The sequence below is a fragment of the Sus scrofa genome, chromosome 16 (assembly GCF_000003025.6).
Source record: "Sus scrofa isolate TJ Tabasco breed Duroc chromosome 16, Sscrofa11.1, whole genome shotgun sequence".
NCBI classification, from domain to species: domain Eukaryota; kingdom Metazoa; phylum Chordata; class Mammalia; order Artiodactyla; family Suidae; genus Sus; species Sus scrofa.
The window spans coordinates 26,606,814-26,627,911 of record NC_010458.4 but is presented as its reverse complement, the minus strand read 5'-3'; the positions used below and the strand labels follow the sequence as shown (position 1 = coordinate 26,627,911).

The window sequence follows — 21,098 nt, the reverse complement described above, 5'->3', positions numbered from 1 at the left end:
TCCTCAATCTGCTGCACCACCAGAAACTCCACAAATGCCATTTTTTTTTCACTTTGCTCTGAGTTAGCATATATCTATATGCATATGTAGTTTTCTAGCTCTGTATATAAAATCATTATCATTACTGGTGATAACTTTGAAATACATTTAGATTCTTAAAAAACTAGATGTATAGCTTACAAATATATTTTATATTAAATATGTTATTAAATATATAATTAGATGTATATTTATATATTATAAATATATAATTAAATAACAATATATTATTAAATACACTTATTAAATACATTATTACTAAATACATAATTATATTATTAACTATATAATTAGTCTAAATTCACATTACTATAATCTTCATTCATCAGTGATTCCCTAAATTCATTAACCTTTTCTAACAGGAAAGTGGGATAATGTCTTTAAGGGAGCTGTTCTCTAGAGAGGATTTCTGTTTTAAACTATAGTTAAAGAAAAGTAACTGTACCTGAACTTTCCACTGACTCTTTCTAGAAAATGCATGCAATTTTTCCTCTAGGGGGCGCAGTAGGAATGAAAATGGAATTCAGCCTTAAATGGCTCCTATCCTTTGTGGTGATGGAAACCGTTATTGACATTGTTTCTCCTCTTCTTTGCTTCAGTTTACAGTGCTAAGTCCCCATGAAGAAAAAAGGAACAAAATGCCACGGTGTAGTTTTGCTTCATGCCTCTTCTCCCCTCCCTTCCCATTTGGAGTAGAATTAAAAGTCAATAAACATACAAAAATCAATAGCAGTCCTTTAGGCCAGCAATGACAGAAAAGAAGTTGTAATAGAATAAAATATAACATTCCCAGTACCATTGAAAACAAAGCACCTGTGAATGAACCTAAAAAAAAATATTTACAAAGCTATTTTCTGGGAAATTATGGAAATATTGAAGGAACCAAAAGAAGACTTCAAAATATGTAGTCCTAGATTATGCTCATGGATGGGAGATATGGCATGTCAGTTCTTTCCAAATTAGTCTACAAATTTTTGGAATTCCAATTAAAATCTCAGCAGATGATTAGTTGGGAGAGAGAATGGATTTTCTACCACTATTTTAGGTAGAAAAACAATGTGTTGCTTACTTCACACAGCTTACATAGCTTTTTCTGGGGTGGGGAGGGAAAGGGTATTTTTCATGTTCAATGTATAACTTATTCACACAAATATTAAAGTGAGTGCTAAGAAACACAGTCTGTGCCTTAAGCTTGCAGAACTTTCAGTTCCTCAAATTTCCCAAGCTCCCTCTTGCCGCGGAGACTTGGCACATGGGTCTCAGCGCATGCTTCCCTCAGCGCCCTCTTTGCTACTTTGACCAAGTCCTGGTCATCTACATGATTAATCCTTGAAGTCTCAATTTAGATCTTCTCCCTCTGAAACCCTTCCTTCACTAGGCTTGTATCCTTGTTATCTGTCTCTGTCAGAGCAGACCTGTGCAGATTCTGACATGCCCTCTTTGTCTTCTGCAGGTGAGGGAATTTAATGGTCAGCACTTTATTTTGGAGGAAGCAATCAGAGGGGATTTTGCTTTGGTGAAAGCCTGGAAGGCAGACCAAGCTGGAAACGTGACTTTCAGGTAGTATGGTGGTTTTAAAAAAAAATGTTAAATGTAATGCATCTCAGCAATTTTATATTTCTGAAATTATGATTGCAAAATGGATGTCTTGATGTGTTTGATCTTTAAAGATTTACTTATTTATGTTTTTTTAGGGCTGTACCTGTGGCATTTGGAGGTTCCCAGGCTAGGGGTTGAATTGGAGCTACAGCTGCCAGCCTACAACACAGCCACAGCAATGCTGGGTCCGAGCTGGATCTGCAACCTACACCACAGGTCACCACAACGCTGGATCCTTAACCCACTGAGCTAGGCCAGTGATCAAACCCATGTCCTCATGGATCCTAGCTGGGTTTGTTACTGCTGAACCACAACGGGAACTCCTATTTTTATTTCTGAAGATGCTGTATGACATTAAATTTTTTTTTTTTTTTCTTTTTGCTATTTCTTGGGCCGCTCCCTTAGCGCATGGAGATTCCCAGGCTAGGGGTCTAATCGGAGCTGTAGCCACCAGCCTACACCAGAGACACAGCAACGCGGCATCTGAGCTGCATCTGCAAACTACATCACAGCTCATGGCAACGCCGGATCGTCAACCCACTGAGCAAGGGCAGGGACTGAACCCGCAATCTCATGGTTCCTAGTCGGATTCGTTAACCACTGCATCACGACGGGAACTCCTGACACTAATATTGTATTTGATTTCTTGAAATCAGCCAGTTTTTGAAGTTATAACTAATTGTGGCAACTAGAGAGGACATTTTGCTTGATGTCTACCTTATTTGACACCTTGGTGAAATGTTTGCCAACGCTTAGTATTTTTTTTTAAAGATTAATGAAATTGTATAGTAGCAAATGGAAATGAATTATTTAAAGTAATCCCATGAGTTTATCCTGTGCTTTATTACTTGTTATCCAAAGATAGTACAAGGGCTGTTCTGAGCACAAGCTTCATGCTTGTGATTTCTGCTCAGTAGCCACTGAGCTTTGATGTGAAATGAGAGTGCTTGTTGCCAGTGGTCAGATGGCCTAGATTCCTAAGATACTGACTTCTGGGCTGACCTTCACTTTCAGAGGGACAACTGGCACAGAAGTCTGTCTACGCCATTGTTAAATTGGGAGAGTCCTAGATGCCTTCACCCCAGGCCACTCTGCCTTTAGAGCTTTTAAGGGTGGACATCTGGTGGAGCCCGACATGGTAACTTGTGAAGGTCCACAAGGACTCACTTACCCTTGAATCCAAGTGACAGAAACATTGGTGGCACAGATGCTAAGACATAGCTGTGACTTATTTCCCTTTGCCAAAGAATTTTCCTTCTCAATTTCTACTCTCATAAACAAAAGTGCATTTTAATTTTTATGATCAGAGGAAGTGCACTGCTTTAGGAACTTGGGAATGCAAAACCATCAGCAAAATCAGCCCCTTAAAATTTTTACACCTCAGGGTTTTACTTGAAAAAATTTCATTAGAACTTGGATCTCCAGCATGATCTTTATAAGTGACTCACGAATGACCCATGAATGTTTCATATTCTCTTTAATAGAGAATATAATGATTATACATTCTCATATAAAGCACTTTCTCTGTAATATTTTAACAAGAGCAAAAAATTTCATTAGAACTTGGGTCTCCAGCATGATCTTTATAAGTGACTCACGAATGACCCATGAATATTTCATATTCTCTTTAATAGAGAATATAATGATTATACATTCTCATATAAAGCACTTTCTCTGTAATATTTTAACAAGAGCAAATTCAGTTAAATATCTAACTAGAGAAACAAAGTGGCATCTCAGTTAAAAGATTTAGAGAAAAAAAAAAGATTTAGAGAAATTAGTTTTAGAGTAGATTTATTAATATCTGCTTTATGTTTCTGTGTATACTCTTTATATTGAATATATAAAAAAAAGACCCTCTTTCTCTTAATGCTCTAAAAACTATGCAATTGAATGAAGTGGCCATCACATTTTTATTTATAAAATAGCTATAAAACTTATGTAAAATATGGTACATTCTTTTAAAAAGATGCACAGAGCCCTATACAGAAATTATTTTAATCTGTGATTAAACCAGAGAGAGATGCTTCTTATTTTTGGCCTTCTTTCCCCACTTCCTTATTCCCTAACCCCCTAATGTAGGAAAAGTGCAAGAAATTTCAACCTGCCGATGTGCAAAGCTGCAGAAACCACAGTGGTGGAGGTAAGAGAAGAGGTCTTACTTCTGATTTCCAGATGTTGAATTTTAAACTTGATGCTATGTATTAGTTCAAGAAAACACAGTTCATTTGTTTTCAGGACAAACTATAACCACATTTTCATTTTGGATGTCGAAGGATTGTATTTAAATGTATTATATGGAGTTCCCGTCGTGACTAAGTGGTTAGCGAATTCGACTAGGAACCATGAGGTTGAGGGTTCGATTCCTGGCCTTGCTCAGTGGGTTAAGGATCTGGCATTGCCGTGAGCTGTGGTGTAGGTTGCAGACGTGGCTCAGATTCCTCGTTGCTGTGGCTGTGGCATAGGCCAGCAGCTACAGCTCCTATTAGACCCCTAGCCTGGGAATCTCCATATGCCACAGGAGCGGCCCTAGAAAAGACAAAAATAAATAAATAAATAAATAAATAAATGTATTATAGTTGAAGTGTTGTGGAAACATACACTTTCTGGTTAGCTAGGGTCTTACTAGAATGCTATCTTTGTGAATCAAGCTTTGAGGCTGACCAGCTCATAAAAGTCCTTTGGTACTTGAGTGAAAATGGACCTTCTTGGGTAAAGTCACAAGTTGATTTTTCATATACAGAATCCCAGGAAGATAGTAAGTTGTATTAGAAGTTTTCTTTATCTCACTGTGTTAGATACCGTGGATCCCCTAATGTGGCACCAGTCATTGCTTTGATGTGGTTCTATTTAGAAGAGTTGAATTAAGACACAAACTGACTCTCCTTTGGTCATTCATTTCAGGGTTTGGGAGAGACTTGAATAATTCTAGAACCTTCCCTTGAACTTTAAAGCTCTGGGACAGAAATAGGTGTTTTTTACCAGAACCTTGTCATTTTGTTTATACGTATTTGAACTTAAAAGAAGAGTTCAAAATGATACTTATCTTGAGGCTTTGAGGATCACTTTGGGACCAGATTTTCTTGGGCTTTTGTGATAGCTTTCCCATGGGAGGGCTTTATAGGAACCCCCCTTAGGATTTGGAAATAAGACTACCATGTTCCTTTTTTTTTTTGGCATGTGGAGGTTCCTTGGCCAGAAATCACACCTTCGCCACAGCAGCAACCCGAGCCACAGCAGTGACAACACTGGATCCTTAACCTGCTGAGCCACCAGAGAAGTCTGAGACTACATGTTTTTGATTTTTCTTGTGATGGTAGTAGTATTTCTGGCATCTTTTGATTCCTCCATATGCTTGGCCAAGACGGGATTTCATGGAGGCAGTGCTGCTCTATTTTTTAAATAATCAAATGTTAGAATTTTGCTTCTTAGAAAGTGTAGTGTATTATTTTTAAAGTGTTGGCGGGTGTGGTACTTTCAACCCTGGCCTGGTGGTGTCCTTTGCAATGGCTTCAGTATGTTTTCTGCATTTAAAATGGATAATATGGTTTAATCTCTCCATGCAATCTTTTTTTTTTTTTAATCAAATCATGACCTGTCCATTGCATATATTTGACATCACTGAAGAGAAGGCTTAAAATAAGTGGTAGTTTAATACCCTCTATTGATTTTACGTACTTCTGTAAAACTGCCACAAACCAGTATTTTTTTCTCTGGGTAATATGAATTGTCCTGGATGAAGTTCTTTTTTTTTTTCCCCCCTTTTATAATCTGGTTCTTTTCAGCCAATCTTATCTCTTCCAAAAGCAGAAAGTGACTGTTTATGGTCTGAAAAGTAGCGTAGCTGTTAGCAAAGAGAGGTCCTCTTTTGGCCTAAGGGTAAGGCAGATGAAAGCCTTTCGCTGAGCCTGCCAACATAATAAAGGCTGCCCTTCTGTGCCCAAGAACAGACAGCTCTGGTTCACAGCACTCTATCCCATTAGGCCAGACCTACATCAGGATCCCTGACAATGCAGTACTGCCGATGGTGCCTCCCAATTGATGATACCTGCGTTGTCTAATATGGTAGCCACCAGCCACATGGGACTATTACAATTTAAATTAAGTAGAATTAAGTAAAGTTAAGAAGTCATTTTCTCTTCCACAGCTCCATATGCTGGTGACTACTGTATTGATCAACATAAAGAACCTTATCACACTGTAGAAAGTTTAATTGGACAGAGCGTCATTAGAAGGAGCAAGATGAAATCTTAATTGTCATTCTAGTTGAGGAATATAAGTGAAACAACTGTTTTGACAATAGATTACTTGTAAACCTGCCCCCTCTGCATACTCTTAGTAAAGAGGTCCACATGCCCATAGGGTGGATTATAAGATCTGTGCTCTTGGAAGTAGAAAATAATTTGGAATTGGGATGATGAGTAGATTAAGTATTTTCTGATACGAAAAATGTATCTGGACTGTGAGTTTTGTATTATTTTGAGTCTAATGAGCACCTCAGATCTCTAGCTCCTCTTCCATGCACTTAGTTATCTACATTGGCCTTCAGGACTCTGTCATTCTTTTCCTTTAGCCCTGTCCTGCTTTATTTTATGGTGGTCCTTGTGAGATGGATGATTGTGAGCTAGTTTAAGAGAAATATTCAGAGAGTATAAATTACCTGCATATTTTCCTACCTGTTAAATATTAATATCAATAGCTACTATTATTTATTATGTATTAGTCACTGCTGTCATTTTATGGATTTTATTATTATTATTTTTTATTTTTTTGTCTTTTTAGGGCTGCACTCATGGCATATGGAAGTTCCCAGGCCAGGGGTGGAATTGGAGCTGCAGCTGCCAGCCTACAGCACAGCCACAGCAATGCTGGATCCGAGCTGGATCTGCAACCTACACCACAACTCATGGCCACACCAGATCCTTAAGTCACTGAGAGGGGCCAGGGTTCGAACCTGCATTCTCATGGATACTGGTCAGGTTTGTTACTGCTGATCCACAATGGGAACTCCTGTTATCCTTATATTATATTGAGGACTTTAAAGCACAGAGAACTTAGGTTATATACCTGATGTCATACACGTTGGTGGAGCTAGGATAGAACCGTAGAAAGATGGATTCCAGGATGTCTGCCCTTTTCCAGTATTTTATGAAATACTCTCAAATCATCAAGAATGGATGATGTTTCAAAATCTTGAAAGGTGTTAAATCTCCAGAAGTAGTCAGTTTCAATGTTAAACATTAGACTCAAGCAGATAGGGAGTTTGAGGTCAAAATATTCCTCTAAACCTAGCCTTCCTGGCAAGTTTTTCTACTTGTCTTTTTGCCTCCACTACCATCTGCCTCCAAGACGGCATTGAGAAGAGCATCCTTCTGTAATCAATAGCCCTGTGGATTCATTCAGTCTTCTTTTTAGACTCTGTTCATTCTATTGTGTAGCCTCTGAACTGTGCAGCTTTTCTTAACCCTGAACATGGTGATTGAACATCTATTCTAGCGCTGCAGTATCTTAAGCAGTGGGAGCTATAACGGTGACTACACCCTACATTTCTAACAAAGACTTTTTTTTAGAAGTCTTAGCTCATCTCCTTTCTCTTATAGATGAGGACATGGAGGACTTTTCAGCAATTGGATCTGGGTTAGAACCTATCTTCTAGAGCTCCACTCCACTCCTTGCTGCTGCACCTTTTCAACCTTTCTCTCTGTTTACCTCCTATAACTTGAGTTTTAAGGGGGAAGGGGATAGAACTAAACATATGTAAAATATTAATGATCATTTCCTTAGATGTCTTAAATTTTTTTTTGACTTAGAAGCAGGGTGGCAAAGGGACATACAAGCTGTCTCTTGCTTTTTTTTTTTTTTTTTTTTTTTTTTTGTCTTTTTAGGGCCTCACCTGAGATATATGGAGTTTCCCAGGCTAGGGGTCGAATTGGAGCTGTAGCTGCTGGCCTACACCACAGCCGCAGCAACACCAGATCTGAGCCACATCTGCAACCTATACCACAGCACATGGCCATGCCAGATCCTTATTCCACTGAACAAGGCCAGGAATCAAACCTGTGTCCTCATGGATGCTAGTCAGATTTGCTTCCACTGAGCCACGATGGGAACTCCATCTCTTGCTTTTTCATGATTTCTCCTCTAATTGGCAGGAAGTAAACTGGTGTGTTTGCCTTTAATTGAAGAGACTATCACATTTGCCCTTGACATGAATTATTTCTGGTTTCTCTAAAAGTGGGACATTCTTCCTTTTGGGAAAGGTTTTGCCTTCAGATGTGTTCTAAACAAACTTATGAGTTGTGGAAAACCAAAGAGGTGATTGATTATGCCTGTTTTCCTCTTTAACAAAACTGTTATGAATATTGCATTTGCATTTCTTAAAACCTGCATCCATTTGCATATTTCACTACAAAGTTGTGACATGGTGAATGCTGGCTGTCTCTGTCCCCCTCTCTTAAGGAACTAGGGGTAGTCTCTGGGGAAAATTGTGCAAGTGGGTGCACGTATTGGCACATATGCCAGAAAGACATTTCTCTTTTTAGGCCGGACAGTGTTATTTCTGGACTCCTCTTTGAGTGGGTGAAGTCTTCCCTGACAAACCTTACAAGTTTAACTGCAAAACCAGCCAGGGATCAACTCCTGACATTGCAGTCCATGTGTATACAGAGTAGCAGGACTATGGTGTCTTTTGAGTGGAACACCTTTGGCTTTTGTGGGGTTTTTTTAAACCTTCAACTTTCTGTAAGCCCCTCAGCTAGTCTCCTGGGTGCATATTCCACCAGCCTGGGTTTCTCTGGGAAGTGCCTTGTCTCCTCTCTACATTTTTAAAAAAGCAATTTATAATAGGAAACCCAGGGGGAGGGGCAGGAGCACTTCACTCAGGAGACTGTTGATGCTCTGTCTCCTGCAAGCAGCCTGGCATGCCTGTGCTGTCAGGAAAGGTCATCTGACTCAGCCACCGAAGGCTGGTGAGGCTGCCTGTGACCAAAATAACCCAGCTGGTTTTGTCAGGCATGTGACCTGGGTGGTGTTAGAAGATGGCAAGGTTTACACAAGACCTCTTCAGTTATTTTTGCTCACTTCAGCTTTTCGTTAAAACAAATATATTCATTATCACGACTTCAATTAAGTTATTTTTGTTAAGTTTATATTATGGTTTATATTATTTATATATTTGCTGATGAATAATTTATATTACATGATATTTGATGCATACAAGTATTATATACATGAAACCTGTGTGGGTTATGATACACAATCATAAATGGAACACCTGTGAGCCCACGTAAGGTAAGGATTAGAGGTCTGCTTATTCTCATTTTCATCTGCCTGCCTTTCCTTCAGAAAGAGCCACTATCAGGAATATTGTGGCTATCAATCCTTTTCAAAGTCATAAGGAATATGTCCATAGGGAAAATGATTTTCCAAGGTGACAGCCCAAGATTTTTTGTTTGGAAGAGACAGCATTGGGAACTGTGACTTCTGTGTTCCGTCCTGGGGCCTGGCATATGCCCTATCTCCTTAGGAAGTTAACTAGAGGAAAAGATTAGGGGTACATCTGCCATCCTGCCAAGGAAACATGTATTGTTTCTGATTGGTGGATGAGGAAAGGCGAAGACCACAGATTAAATAATATTAACAAATTTTGTCTTTAATGTTTATTGTGAAGGATAATGGACATAGACATTAGTAAACAGAGGAGTTAATGAGCCCATCTCCCGTGACTATTGTCATGATCACTCCTGCTTCATATCTTCTTGTGTTATTTTGAAACAATATTATACAATATTATAATTGAAACAATGATATCCCTCAGGAGCCTACATTAGGATGCTCAATATAAGACAGTAGGCACAATAAGTGAAATACATAGCATATTGTATATTAATAAATGTTGAGATAAAACACGGAAAAGGATTTGAAATATCAAAAGGAGAAACTGAGAAGTTCCCATTGTGGTGCAGGGGAAATGAATCCGACTAGTATCCCTGAGGATGTGAGTTCGATCCCTGGCCTCATTAAGTGAGTCGGGGATCCAGCACTGCCCAGCGTAAGCTGTGGTGTAGGTCGCAGATGTGGTTTGGATCCCTCCTTGCTGTGGCTGTGGTGTAGGCTGGTGACTACAGCTCCAATTGGATTCCCAGCCTGGGAACTTCCATATGCCTCGGGTGCAGCCCTAAAAAGCAAAAAAAAAAAAAAAAAAAAGGGAGAAACTGAAATTTGTGATGGCGTGGTCAGTAACAAGAGGCCTCACTGAGATGACTTTTGAGTAGAGACCTTGACAAGTAAGGACACTGGCTCTGCAGCTTCCTGAGGGGGACAGGCTGGGTGGAAGGAGGAGCAGGTGGAAGGCCCAGGTGGTGCTTTCCTGGTGGGCTTGAAGGCTGGGGAGGACAAGCTCCCCTTTCTGCAGTGCAAGGCGGTGGGCCAGGGAGTCAGGCGTGAGGGTCAATGTCTTGACAAGTAATGGCAATATCCTCCTCTAAGCCTGTGTGAAGAATGATCTCTACTTTTAATTCACTTTGTAATAGTCCCCAAGGTGATTAGGCCTAAATGTGACTTTAAAACTCCGAGGTGAATGGAGAATGTGATATGGGGATTGGCATCTCCTGGCTTTTGGGGCTCTTTGACTCTGTTTGGAGAACTGTGTTGTAATCTCATGAATTACCTTTGCTGAGGTAATCAAACTGGTAATTAGCTCACTTTACACTGGAAGGTGGGAACACAATGGGTTTTAACCACTCAACTTAATTCAGTGGATCCTGTGAACATTTGTTCTCTATCAAGCAGCACAATTAGTGTACGGTGTTTTCGAGACTGGTTGTCTTCTGTCCTGCTTTAGAAAAAATGAACCTGCCCAAGAGATAAACATAATTCCTTTAATCTTAAATTGCTTTTATTCTTAATCTTAGATTGCTACTGCCCCCCCCCCTTTTGTCTTTTTTGCCTTTTCTGGGGCTGCTCCCGTGGCGTGTGGAGGTTCCCAGGCTCAGGGTCAAATCAGAGCTGTAGCTGCCGTCCTACGCCAGAGCCACAGCAACGCGGAATCCGAGCCCCGAGCCGCGTCTGCAACCTACACCACAGCTCACGGCAACGCCAGATCCTTAACCCACTGAGCAAGGGCAGAGACGGAACCCTCAACCTCATGGTTCCTAGTCGGATTCATTAACCACTGAGCCACAATGGGAACTCCAACTTCCTTTTGATATTATAGAGAAACTCATATTTTCCCAAGAGACAGTAAAAAGAATAAAAAATAGGTATAAAGAGGAAAAACTCTAGTTGTGAAAAACTTCATTAGACCAATTCATTGTCAGGCACACACATCCATACACAGGCAGCTACTGCTCACATAAGCGTGGAATTCATTCACATGTGCAAGTCTCTGATTGACATGTAGAGACATGATATTTATGAGAACTTGGCTGAAATGTCAAATTTGACACTCACTGTGTGAAGCATAATATGGTAAATGCCCTTCAGTGCACTTTAAGTATTTATTGGGTAATGCTCACTGCTTCTCTTAGTTAGCTGGAAGAACAAAGATAGCAAGAACCTGTTTAATCCAATCTTCTTTACTTCACTCACATGGACCAGTTGAGTTGAACATTCAACACAAGTTCTTAAAAAAAAAAAAAGCTGGTAAGATAGCTATTGGATATAATACAAAAAGGCCTCTTCCTACCAAGGCCCCATGAATCCTTGGAACTTGACATCCTGAGGCATAAAGTCACCTTCCCAATTGTTAACTTTTGGGAAGGATGTGCCAAGCTATGGATATTGTTTACAATGATTGATTTTTAAGCCTCTTAAATTATGTAATATCCTTAGTTTACATTTCTTTCTCTTATAATTTTTCAGTATAAGGTCTTATTCATGCTTTTGGATTTAGTTTAAAAAAATTGCTAAACCACTCTGAAAGAGATATCTATAAATTCTTAATGCTATAAATTTAGCCATATATACATTACTTTGACAGATGATAATGTTCTTATATAACTAAACTAAATGAACTGATTGATTCTACTTATTTTAAAGTATTAAGGTATTTAAAGACCATTCATTTCCTTGAATTTTCATAAAATGGAGCATTGATTGAAAATATTTAAATGCTAATGAAGATGTATTTAGTGAAGACATTGTAGTTGAGTATTTTGACAAAGTAATCTTCTCAATAATAGAATCACTATTATGTTATTATTTGCTGTTTCTACCAAGGAAGCAGTAAATAGAAAAAAAAACATGAAGTTGGTGAATGCCTGATATTAACTTTACTGCATTTTGGGGCATACTCTTGTAGATTACTAAATAGAATTCTTAGCCTAATGACCTATTATATCCAAAAAGAATAGCAGAATAGAAATACGGTTTATTGATGATAAAAATATATTAAATCAAGTGCTAATCCTGGCATTTTATTTCTTGTTGCTCGGTAACAATGTAGCAACTATGTAAGAGTTCCATTATCTCAGCTACAATGGACTTCATTGCATTGTGGGTTAGAAATACCAATTACAGCAAGTCATTTGTATGTCATTATCCTTACAAAATTTTGGTGCTATTTTTTATTGTGAGTGTGGAGAGCCTAAAAGAAAGTCATTTTAATAACACATCTCTCCTTTTTTGATGAAATGGTGAATTTTATTCTAGCTATTTTTGGCTTTTTGGCTTTGTGTCTATAAATAATTTTTGAGGCTTCACAAATATGTGTTTTATCAGTCTGCCTTGTATAAACCTGGGCTTTTGAATTTCATTGTAAATATGTACATTCTAAGTGATGCTCTTTATTAGTTCTTAGTGAACATCTTTTATCCCTGACACCTATGGAAGGGAGAAAAAATATCTGGGCAGAATTTTTCTCTCATAAAAATAGGCCATAGTCCTCATCCCTCTCTAATATATAGCATACCTAGTTTTCGAACTTGCTTTAGAGAAAGGAAACCTCTTGAACCAGTATGATTTGTTTTGAGTGAAAGCCTGGTTCATGTTGTATGTACTTACATGTTCTACATACTTTTAGTTAACAATTGTTATTTACAACACAGGTTGATAAACTACAAGCCCTGGCCTGGGGCTTTTGTACTGCCAAGAATTAAGAATTTTTAATATCTTGAAAGGGCTGCTTAAAAAAAAAAAAAAAAAAAAGACAAGAGTTCCTCTCGTGGCTCAGTGGAAATGAATCTAACTAGCATCCATGAGAACACAAGTTCAAGCCCTGGCCTCGCTCAGTGGGTTAAGGATCCGGTGTTGCCGTGAGCTGTGGTATAGAACACAAACGCAATTCAGATCTGGTGTTGCTGTGGCTCTGGCCACAGCTACAGCTCCAATCAGACCCCTAACCTGGTATCCTCCATATGCCTCGGGCAGGGCCCTAAAAAGACAAAAAAAAAAAAAAGGACAATACATGATGGATGAGACAGTATGGAGGCTGTAAAGCCTGAATATATTGTCACTAAGTATTATTTTTTTAAAAGGACCAATGAACTTAAGTAGATCTGAAATAAAATAATGCTAACTGGTTTGAAGAGAATCAGCGAAATATTAAATTGAATAATCTAAATTTCTGTAGAAGTAGTGAAATGATTTTGCAATTTGGTCAGCCTATTTTGGGGGCAACCATGAAGAAAGGAAGATTATATACAGCAACTTGTTTTATCTTTCCACAGTTTTTACAATTTCTTTTAATATCTCAAGGACTTTGTCAATAAATCTGACTTTAATAATGTTGTGTATTGATGGCCTCATTTTATTGGAAGCATTTTGCCTCTCCTTGCCCAGTAGACTTATACTTGAGGACTAGTTTCTTAGGTATTAATGCATAGCCAAGTGAATGTCAGTGGCCTGGAATGATGGGGTGAGGACTTCTGTAGCCTGACCTGGGTCCAGCATGCAGCTGTAGCTCCTGCCTGGCCGAGTTTCCAGGAGCTGCAGAAATGGCCCAGAGTTGGAGTCATCCTTTGTTCCTGGGGTTTGGAAGGGCCTTGTAGCCCTATGCCCCTGCATCCTGGAGGGAGGGCAAGAAAGAATTGTGGACAGACTTGGGGCAAGGAGAGGCTGGTTTTCTCAGCCTTCCAAACCAGGGCTTTTAGCTTCCTATTTTCTTTGGTCAGAATGTAGTCGTAAGAGTTATTGGGTTATTTCTTTTTATATATATATATAATGATTTTTATTTTTATTTTTTCATTATAGCTGGTTTACAGTGTTCTGTCAATTTTCTACTGTACAGCATGGTGACGCAGTTACACATACATGTATAGATTCTTTTTTCTCACATTATCATGCTCCATCATAAATGACTAGATATAGTTCCCAGGGCTATGCAGCAGGATCTCATTGCTTGCTATTGGTAAGGTAAAGCCTGAAGCCAGGACGTTAACAAGCTTTCTTATCTGGCCCCAGTCCTCTGAAGCAATGGAAAAGGCTCCAACCAGCCAAAATGTATTCTAGTGATGCAGACAAAAGTCAATTATTTTAGCTAGATTCGCTTAATTCCTCTTTCTTGTAAGCAAAGGCCCAGAAAACCTCATGCTTGAGCACCATTTCTGCATTAGCATGTCTTTTATATTACCTTATGTTTGTAATGCTTTGTTTTCCAAGTACTTTCACTTATGTTATCTCACTTGATTACCAGGTGAGGTAGGAGGAGAAGCAGTTTTATTATAGTATTATAAATGAAAAAACTGAGACAAAGATAAGTTTCTGGGAATAGATCACTAGGAAGTTGAATAGCTTAGTGAAAAGGACATTTGAAAGACTCGATTACAGTATATAAAATAGAAAACCAACAAGGACTTATTGTATCACACAGGGAACTATACTCCATATATTGTAATAACCTATAAGGGAAAAGAACTGAAAAAAAATAGATGAAGAATCGAATTACTGTGCTGTACACCTGAAACTAACAACTTTGTAAATCAGCTATACTTCAATAAAAATGGATTATAAAAAAAAAAAAAAGATTGAAGGGAGTTCCCATCGTGGTGCAGGGGAAACGAATCTGACTAGGAACCATGAGGTTGCGGGTTTGCTCAGTGCAAGGATCTGGTGTTGCTGTGAGCTGTGGTACAGATCGCAGAAGTGGCTTGGATCTGATGTTGCTGTGGCTGTGGTGTAGGCTGACAAATGTAGCTCTGATTGGACCCCTAGTCTGGGAACCTCCTTATGCCATGGGTGCAACCCTAAAAAGCCAAAAAAAAAATATATATATATATATATATCAACAGAAAAATCAGGCATTAAAAACAAACAAACAAACAAAAAACTGTGTTTAAGTCCTCAGTGTCCATTTTCCTTCTGTCACTGCCCTTCCATGACAACCCCAAGGCTTTATTTCTGACACTAAACAATAGGGAGAATTGTGATTCTAAAAATGTCTGTGTTGCTAAATGGGCTTTTATGGGAACTTGCACTTTATTTTAAATGCAAATGAAAGGGTCATAATTTTAGCTTAGGTGCTGTCTGTAGAATGGATTTTATGGAGACATGAAGGGAGGCAGGGTGGCCAGTGAGGAGATTGCTGCAGTGGTCCAGGCTTGAGTGGTGGAGTAGAGGTGGGGAGAGCTGATGGTATTGAGGTATATAGTATTTTGGAAGAGGAGCCTTATCAGACTCACTATGCCTAGCATGTGGAATGCAGGCGTGGGGTAAAAGCAGAGATGAAAATGATTCCCAGCTGACATGAGCAAAGGTGTCACCTACTGAGCTGAAGAAATCTGGGAAGTTCAGCTTTTGGGAGAAGGAGTAACAGGGGCCTTGCTGGGACAGATTGGCTTTTTTAGGCATTCAAGTGGTGATGATGTAGGTTGTGTTGAAGTCATGGAATGGAAAAGACCACTTAGGGACAAAGTGCTGCAACCAAGCCCTAGGAGTCTCAGTACATGTCTTTGTCTTTTTCTTTTTGTGGACAGTATCTGAGATTAAGAATCACACCTTTGCCTCTCATTGGCATTGTGACCTTGGACAAATTACTTTAAAATTCCTAGCTTCTTTATAGCACCTCCTGTTTACTTCCCTGTTTCACAGGTCTGTTTTGAGCATCAGTGGGTTCAGGCATTTGGGTGTGTTTTCTAAAGCTTCGAAGTGCTGTGTTCGCACCTTGATCCCTCCTGCTTCTTTGATTAATGAACCTCAGATGACTGTTGTTCTCACTGGCCTGGTGACAGTGACTGTGGAACTATCCCATGGATGGCAGCTGGCAAGGCACACCCCGCCTCTCCATTCTCTGTCTTTGAGAATTCTTGAGATCCAAGGGAATGAAAATGCCTTAAATTTCTACAATTGTAGTGCATTATCAAAAAACTAACCTATATTGTTTTTAAAATATATTGTTAGCTTTAATCAGCAGTAAATTACCAGATATCGACAAATGGTAATGAAGATATAACCATTCACAATCTACGGGATGCCGCAAAAGCAGTGCTTAGAGGGAATTCATAGCGATACAGTCCTTCCCCAAAAAAGAAGAAAAATCTCAAATTGACAACTTAACACACCACCTCAATGAATTAGAAAAAGAAGAACAAACAAAACCTAAAGTCAGCCAAAGGAAAGAAGTCATAAAGGTCAGAGAGGAAATCAATAAAATAGAGATTCAAAAAAAAGAAAAAAATCAATAAAACCTGATGTTGAAAGCTCATCAAAATCAGCCTAAATAGGTTGACCTCTTACATCAAGCAAATGCAGTGATGACTTTTAAGGGGAACATGATGACCCCCTTGAAGAAAGGGAGATTCTTAGAAATCTCACATTTTATTAGCTTCAATTGCATAGTCAAAAACTGATGACCTCTCTCTGCTTTCATATTTTATTTTTTATTTCACTTTTTAAAAGTTTTATTGTAGTTGATTTATAATGTTCTGTCAATTTCTATTGTACAGATAATGACCCAGTCATATATATATATATATATATATATACACACATATATATACACACATTTTCCCCCTCATTATCTTCCATCATGTTCTATCACAGGTGATTGGATATAGATACCTGTGCTACACAGCTGGACCTCACGGCTTATCCATTCTGCTGTCATATTTTAAGTGGAGAGTTAGCCAAAGATCTATTTATCTGTCTTTGTACTTTGTTCAAAAGATTCAGTTACTCTGGTTTGGGATGAAGACTAAAGTTTGTTCCCTAATGAAGCATGCTGCACCTTGTGCAGAATATCCACCTTGACCTCTTTTCACTAAAAGTAATATTTATTACTGTAGGGGGTGTAAGAGAAACAAAATGAATAAAGAGAGCCTCAGCTGTTCATTGATGATTTATGTTCAGCTAGTGCACATCACTGCCTGCAAACATCAGAGGGACTAAGGGTCCAGAAATAGATGTTTTCCATATTTCCTTAGGACAGCAGCACACTGTTTCATATAAATAAATTAGTCTGCAGGTGTGTTTTCACTGCTTCCTTATGAAAGCTTTGCCTTATTGAATTTTCACAGACTTATGAAAAAGTATGTTTTTTTTAGTTTGTTTTTTTAGATGAAATGGTTTGAAACGGTTGATTTGAGAGAAATAATGAAAAATTAGAAACCAAGAATGTCTTCACTGGTAAAAAGTACAGTAGTCCCCTCTTAATCTGTTTTGTTTTTCATAGCTTTAGTTACCCACAGTCAACTGTGGTCTAAAATATTAAATGGAAAATTCCAGAAATAAACAATTGATAGTTTGTTTGTTTTTTTTTTTTTTTTTTAACAGCCACACCTGTGACATATGGAAATTCCTGGGCCAGGAGTTGAATTGGATCTGCAGCTGCAGGCCTACCTACTCTGCAGCTGTCACAGCTGCTATAGCCACCAAAGCCATGACACCACCAAATCTGAGCCACATCCGCAGCCTATGCCACAGCTTGCAGCAGTGCTGGATCCCTAACCCAATGAGCCAGGCCAGGGATCAAACCCAAATCCTCAGGGAGACAACGTTGAGCCCTTAACCTGCCAAATCACAGTGGGAACTCTCAGTTCATAGGTTTTAAATTGTATGTTGTTTGCAGTAGCATGATAAAATCTCATGCCCTCCAACTCTGTCACACCTGGGATCCCCAGCCATCAATATCTTTTGCTACTGACATCCAGCCATCAACATGATGGCTCAGTGGTCCAGCATCACCTGGAGCAGATGATCCTCCTTTTAACATATAGTCAGAAAATCAGTAGTAGCCTAACACTCCATCATCACGGTGCCTACTTCATTTACCTCACTTCTCCGCACATAGGCATTTTGTCATCTCACATGATCACAGGAAGAAGGGGAAGCCAGTACAGTAAGGTTATTTGAAAGAGAGCAAGACCACATTCACATAACTTGTTATAGTGTTTTGTTATAATTATCCTATTTTATTAGTAGTTGTTAATTTCTTATTGTGCCTAATTTATAAGTTAAACTTTGTTGTAGGTTAGTATATATAGGAAAAAAACAGTATACCTGGGGTTCGGTGCTATCCACAGTCTCAGACACCCACTGGGGGTCTTGGAACATATCCACTGTGGATAAGGGGGCACCCCTGTAATGGTTTTCTTTCTGTGGTTCATTCTGTAAAGAAACCAAGATCATTCACCTCCAGAAATATGGGTCACCTTCTGTCCTCTGGCTTCTGAAATTTAATGTTAATTTCTGTCACTGAATAACTAAGCCTACATTCAATTACTTTGAAGAAAATTTTAAATCTAAATCCCATGGAAGGCAAGTTAAATAGGAATCTGAAGAACATAGTATCTTTCCTGTGCTTGCTGTGAAAGGGAGCTGGGTTATTCATTTAAAAAAGCTATTTTAATTTCCTTAATAATTACATTTGTTCTTATATTCTGAAAAAGTTTTTTTTTTTTTTTTTTTTTTTTTTTTTTTTTTCCAGTTTAGAATTTCATTTGAAATTTCGGAAAAGGTTTGCTGGCACAACAAAACTCAGGAAAGAAAAATTTATTGTTAGCAGGCAAACAAATACAGGTTGATTACAAAAAGCTATAGGATTAAGGCTGTTGAGTTTGAAAATTTTTGTGTAATTTAAATTTTCTCTCAGCTTGAGGAATTTACAAAGCTTATTCATTTTGAGAATTGACATCTCAGAAGTGGAAATAAACCTTTAGAAAGAAGGAAAATTTTAAATGGGATTTTAAAAGCAGTTCTATGAATCAATTCCTGCTATTTAAAGTATTTTGGCTGCTGTTTTATTTATAGATTTTTTCTCAATGCTTTTGGCATTATGTTTGCACCCAAGAAGTTTTCACTTACTTTTCCTTTTTGTTGGCTCATGTGTTTTTTTAAATGTACAAAGTAGCATTTTATATGTGGATTAATGAGGACTCGGTTTTATAAGGAAAGAGGAAAATAGAATGGAAAACTTTTCTTTACAAAATTCATTCTTAGGAAATAGCAGGGCAGTAAAATGGTCCAAGTAGAATAGGTACAACTAAGGTATGCCCTACACAGAGTGAAGTAGACTCTAGAATTGAAGTATTTTCAAGTGTGGCAATAGCAGTTAAAGGAGCTATAGCCTAAGGTTAATAAAAACAGCAGCAGCAGCAGCAAGTACTATTTATACCATGAACTGATGTGCAAAGCACATAAGATCATCTGTTGTAATAACCTAGTGAGGTAGGTTTTATTATTCTTGTTTTATAGAGGGAGCAGATGAGGATAAGGCGAGGCCTTTTGATAAAGCTAATTAAAGGAGAGTTAAGATCTAAAAACATTTCTTTCTGCCTCCAAGGCCATGTTCTGAAGTATAAGTGAAGGATGATGGGTGCATTTTCAGGTGCATTTTGCTTTATATGTTGCAGTGTTAACATTTAAAATATTATTTATTACTTCCTTAAAGGTAGGGTCATAGACTTTAGGTAATTGAATTTTTCAGTAAGCTAAGTGTAGCTCCAGGACAATGTTAATACCCATAAACACAAAATTAAAAGTCATTCAGAGATGTTAACCTCTTAAAACTTATAAAATAGGATAATTTCCTGAAAGCTGTAAAATGGGGGCCTTCATACTTGGGAAGCTAGAATGATTCCCCCAGGTAGAAATGATGTAGATGGTGTTACACAGTAGTTTGAAACCAATACAGAAATGTTAGGACTCTGTATGATAAATACCGGCAATGATTATTTACTTAAAAAATAGGAACTTCCAGTTTCTGGTCCAGCATCTAAGGAGCTTAGAAGTCACCACCCCATCCTCACAATAAGAAAAACATGAACAAACTGAAAATCAGCAGATAACAATTTGTTCACAATAACAGTAGTGTTAATGTATTTTAAATTATGAATGAAATGAGTGAAAGCAGTGTTTTAAGGGACAGGAAGGAGAGATGAGAATACTCTAAGGAACTTGAGAATACTTAAAGGTAGTTGTACTATCTGTGCGGTGGTGTAGTGTTATCTGAATGAGGACTTGGATTAGTTGTAAATGTATATTGCAGACTCAAGCATAACCACTAAAAAGGGTAAAAATAAGCATACAATCAGCCATATCCATGGGTTTCACATCCAGAGATTCAACTTGAATTTGCTGATGTGACACTCATGGATGCAGAGGGTTGGCTGTAATGATATGCTAAGAGAGGAGAAAAAAATAGACTCATATGAAAAGCTTATTTAAAACCAGAGAAGGTAGAAGAAGATCAGAAAAAAAGAAACAGAACAAGGGCAACAAATAGAAAATGTAAGAGATATAGTAGATATTAATTATTGACATAGATTCAACTATATCAATAATCATTTTAAACATTATGGTCTAGAATATACGAATTTTTTTTTTTTCTCCTTTTGCCATTTCTAGGGCGGCTCCCATGGCATATGGAGCTTCCCAGGCTAGGGGTCTAATAGGAGCTGTAGCTGCTGGCCTGCACCAGTCACAGCAACATGGGATCCGAGCTGTGTCTGTAGCTACACCACAGCTCATGGCAACACCAGATCCTTAACCCACTGAGCAAGGCCAGGAATCGAACCCACAACCTCATGGTTCCTAGTCAGATTCATTAACCACTGAGCCACGACGGGAACTCCGGATATACCAATTAAAAGACAGAGACTCTCAGAGTGAATTAAACAAGACCTTACTATATGTTGTCTACCAGAAACTTGCTTTGGTATCTTTTCCAGCTTCGTTGATATGTAATTGACATATAGTGTTGTATAAGTTTAAGGCATACAACATGTTGACTTGATACACTTACACATTATGAAATGATTATCACTTTAGTGTTAGTTAACATCTCCATCTTCTCACATTATTTCCATTTCTTTTTTGCATGAGAACACTTAAGATCTACTCTAAGGAACTTTCAAGTATACAATATAATATTGTAATCACCCAGCTGTACTTCAGTTCCCTGGAACTTATTCAACTTGTAACTGGAAGTTTGTACCCTTTGACTAACATCTTCCCATATCTCCCTCCCCCAGCCCCTAGTATCCACCATTCTACTTTCTGTTTCTATGAGAAGCCCACTTTTAATATAA

The 21,098-nt window shown here is 38.3% G+C and overlaps 1 protein-coding gene across 1 annotated transcript in view; it reads left to right on the top strand.

Annotated features, from left to right (window-relative positions):
* Positions 1–21,098, top strand: part of OXCT1 (3-oxoacid CoA-transferase 1) — a 145,243-nt gene that overhangs the window by 31,828 nt on the left and 92,317 nt on the right. The window contains 2 exon segments of the mRNA NM_213938.1: positions 1,493–1,599; positions 3,721–3,781. Of these exon segments, the coding sequence (NP_999103.1) occupies positions 1,493–1,599; positions 3,721–3,781 (168 nt within the window).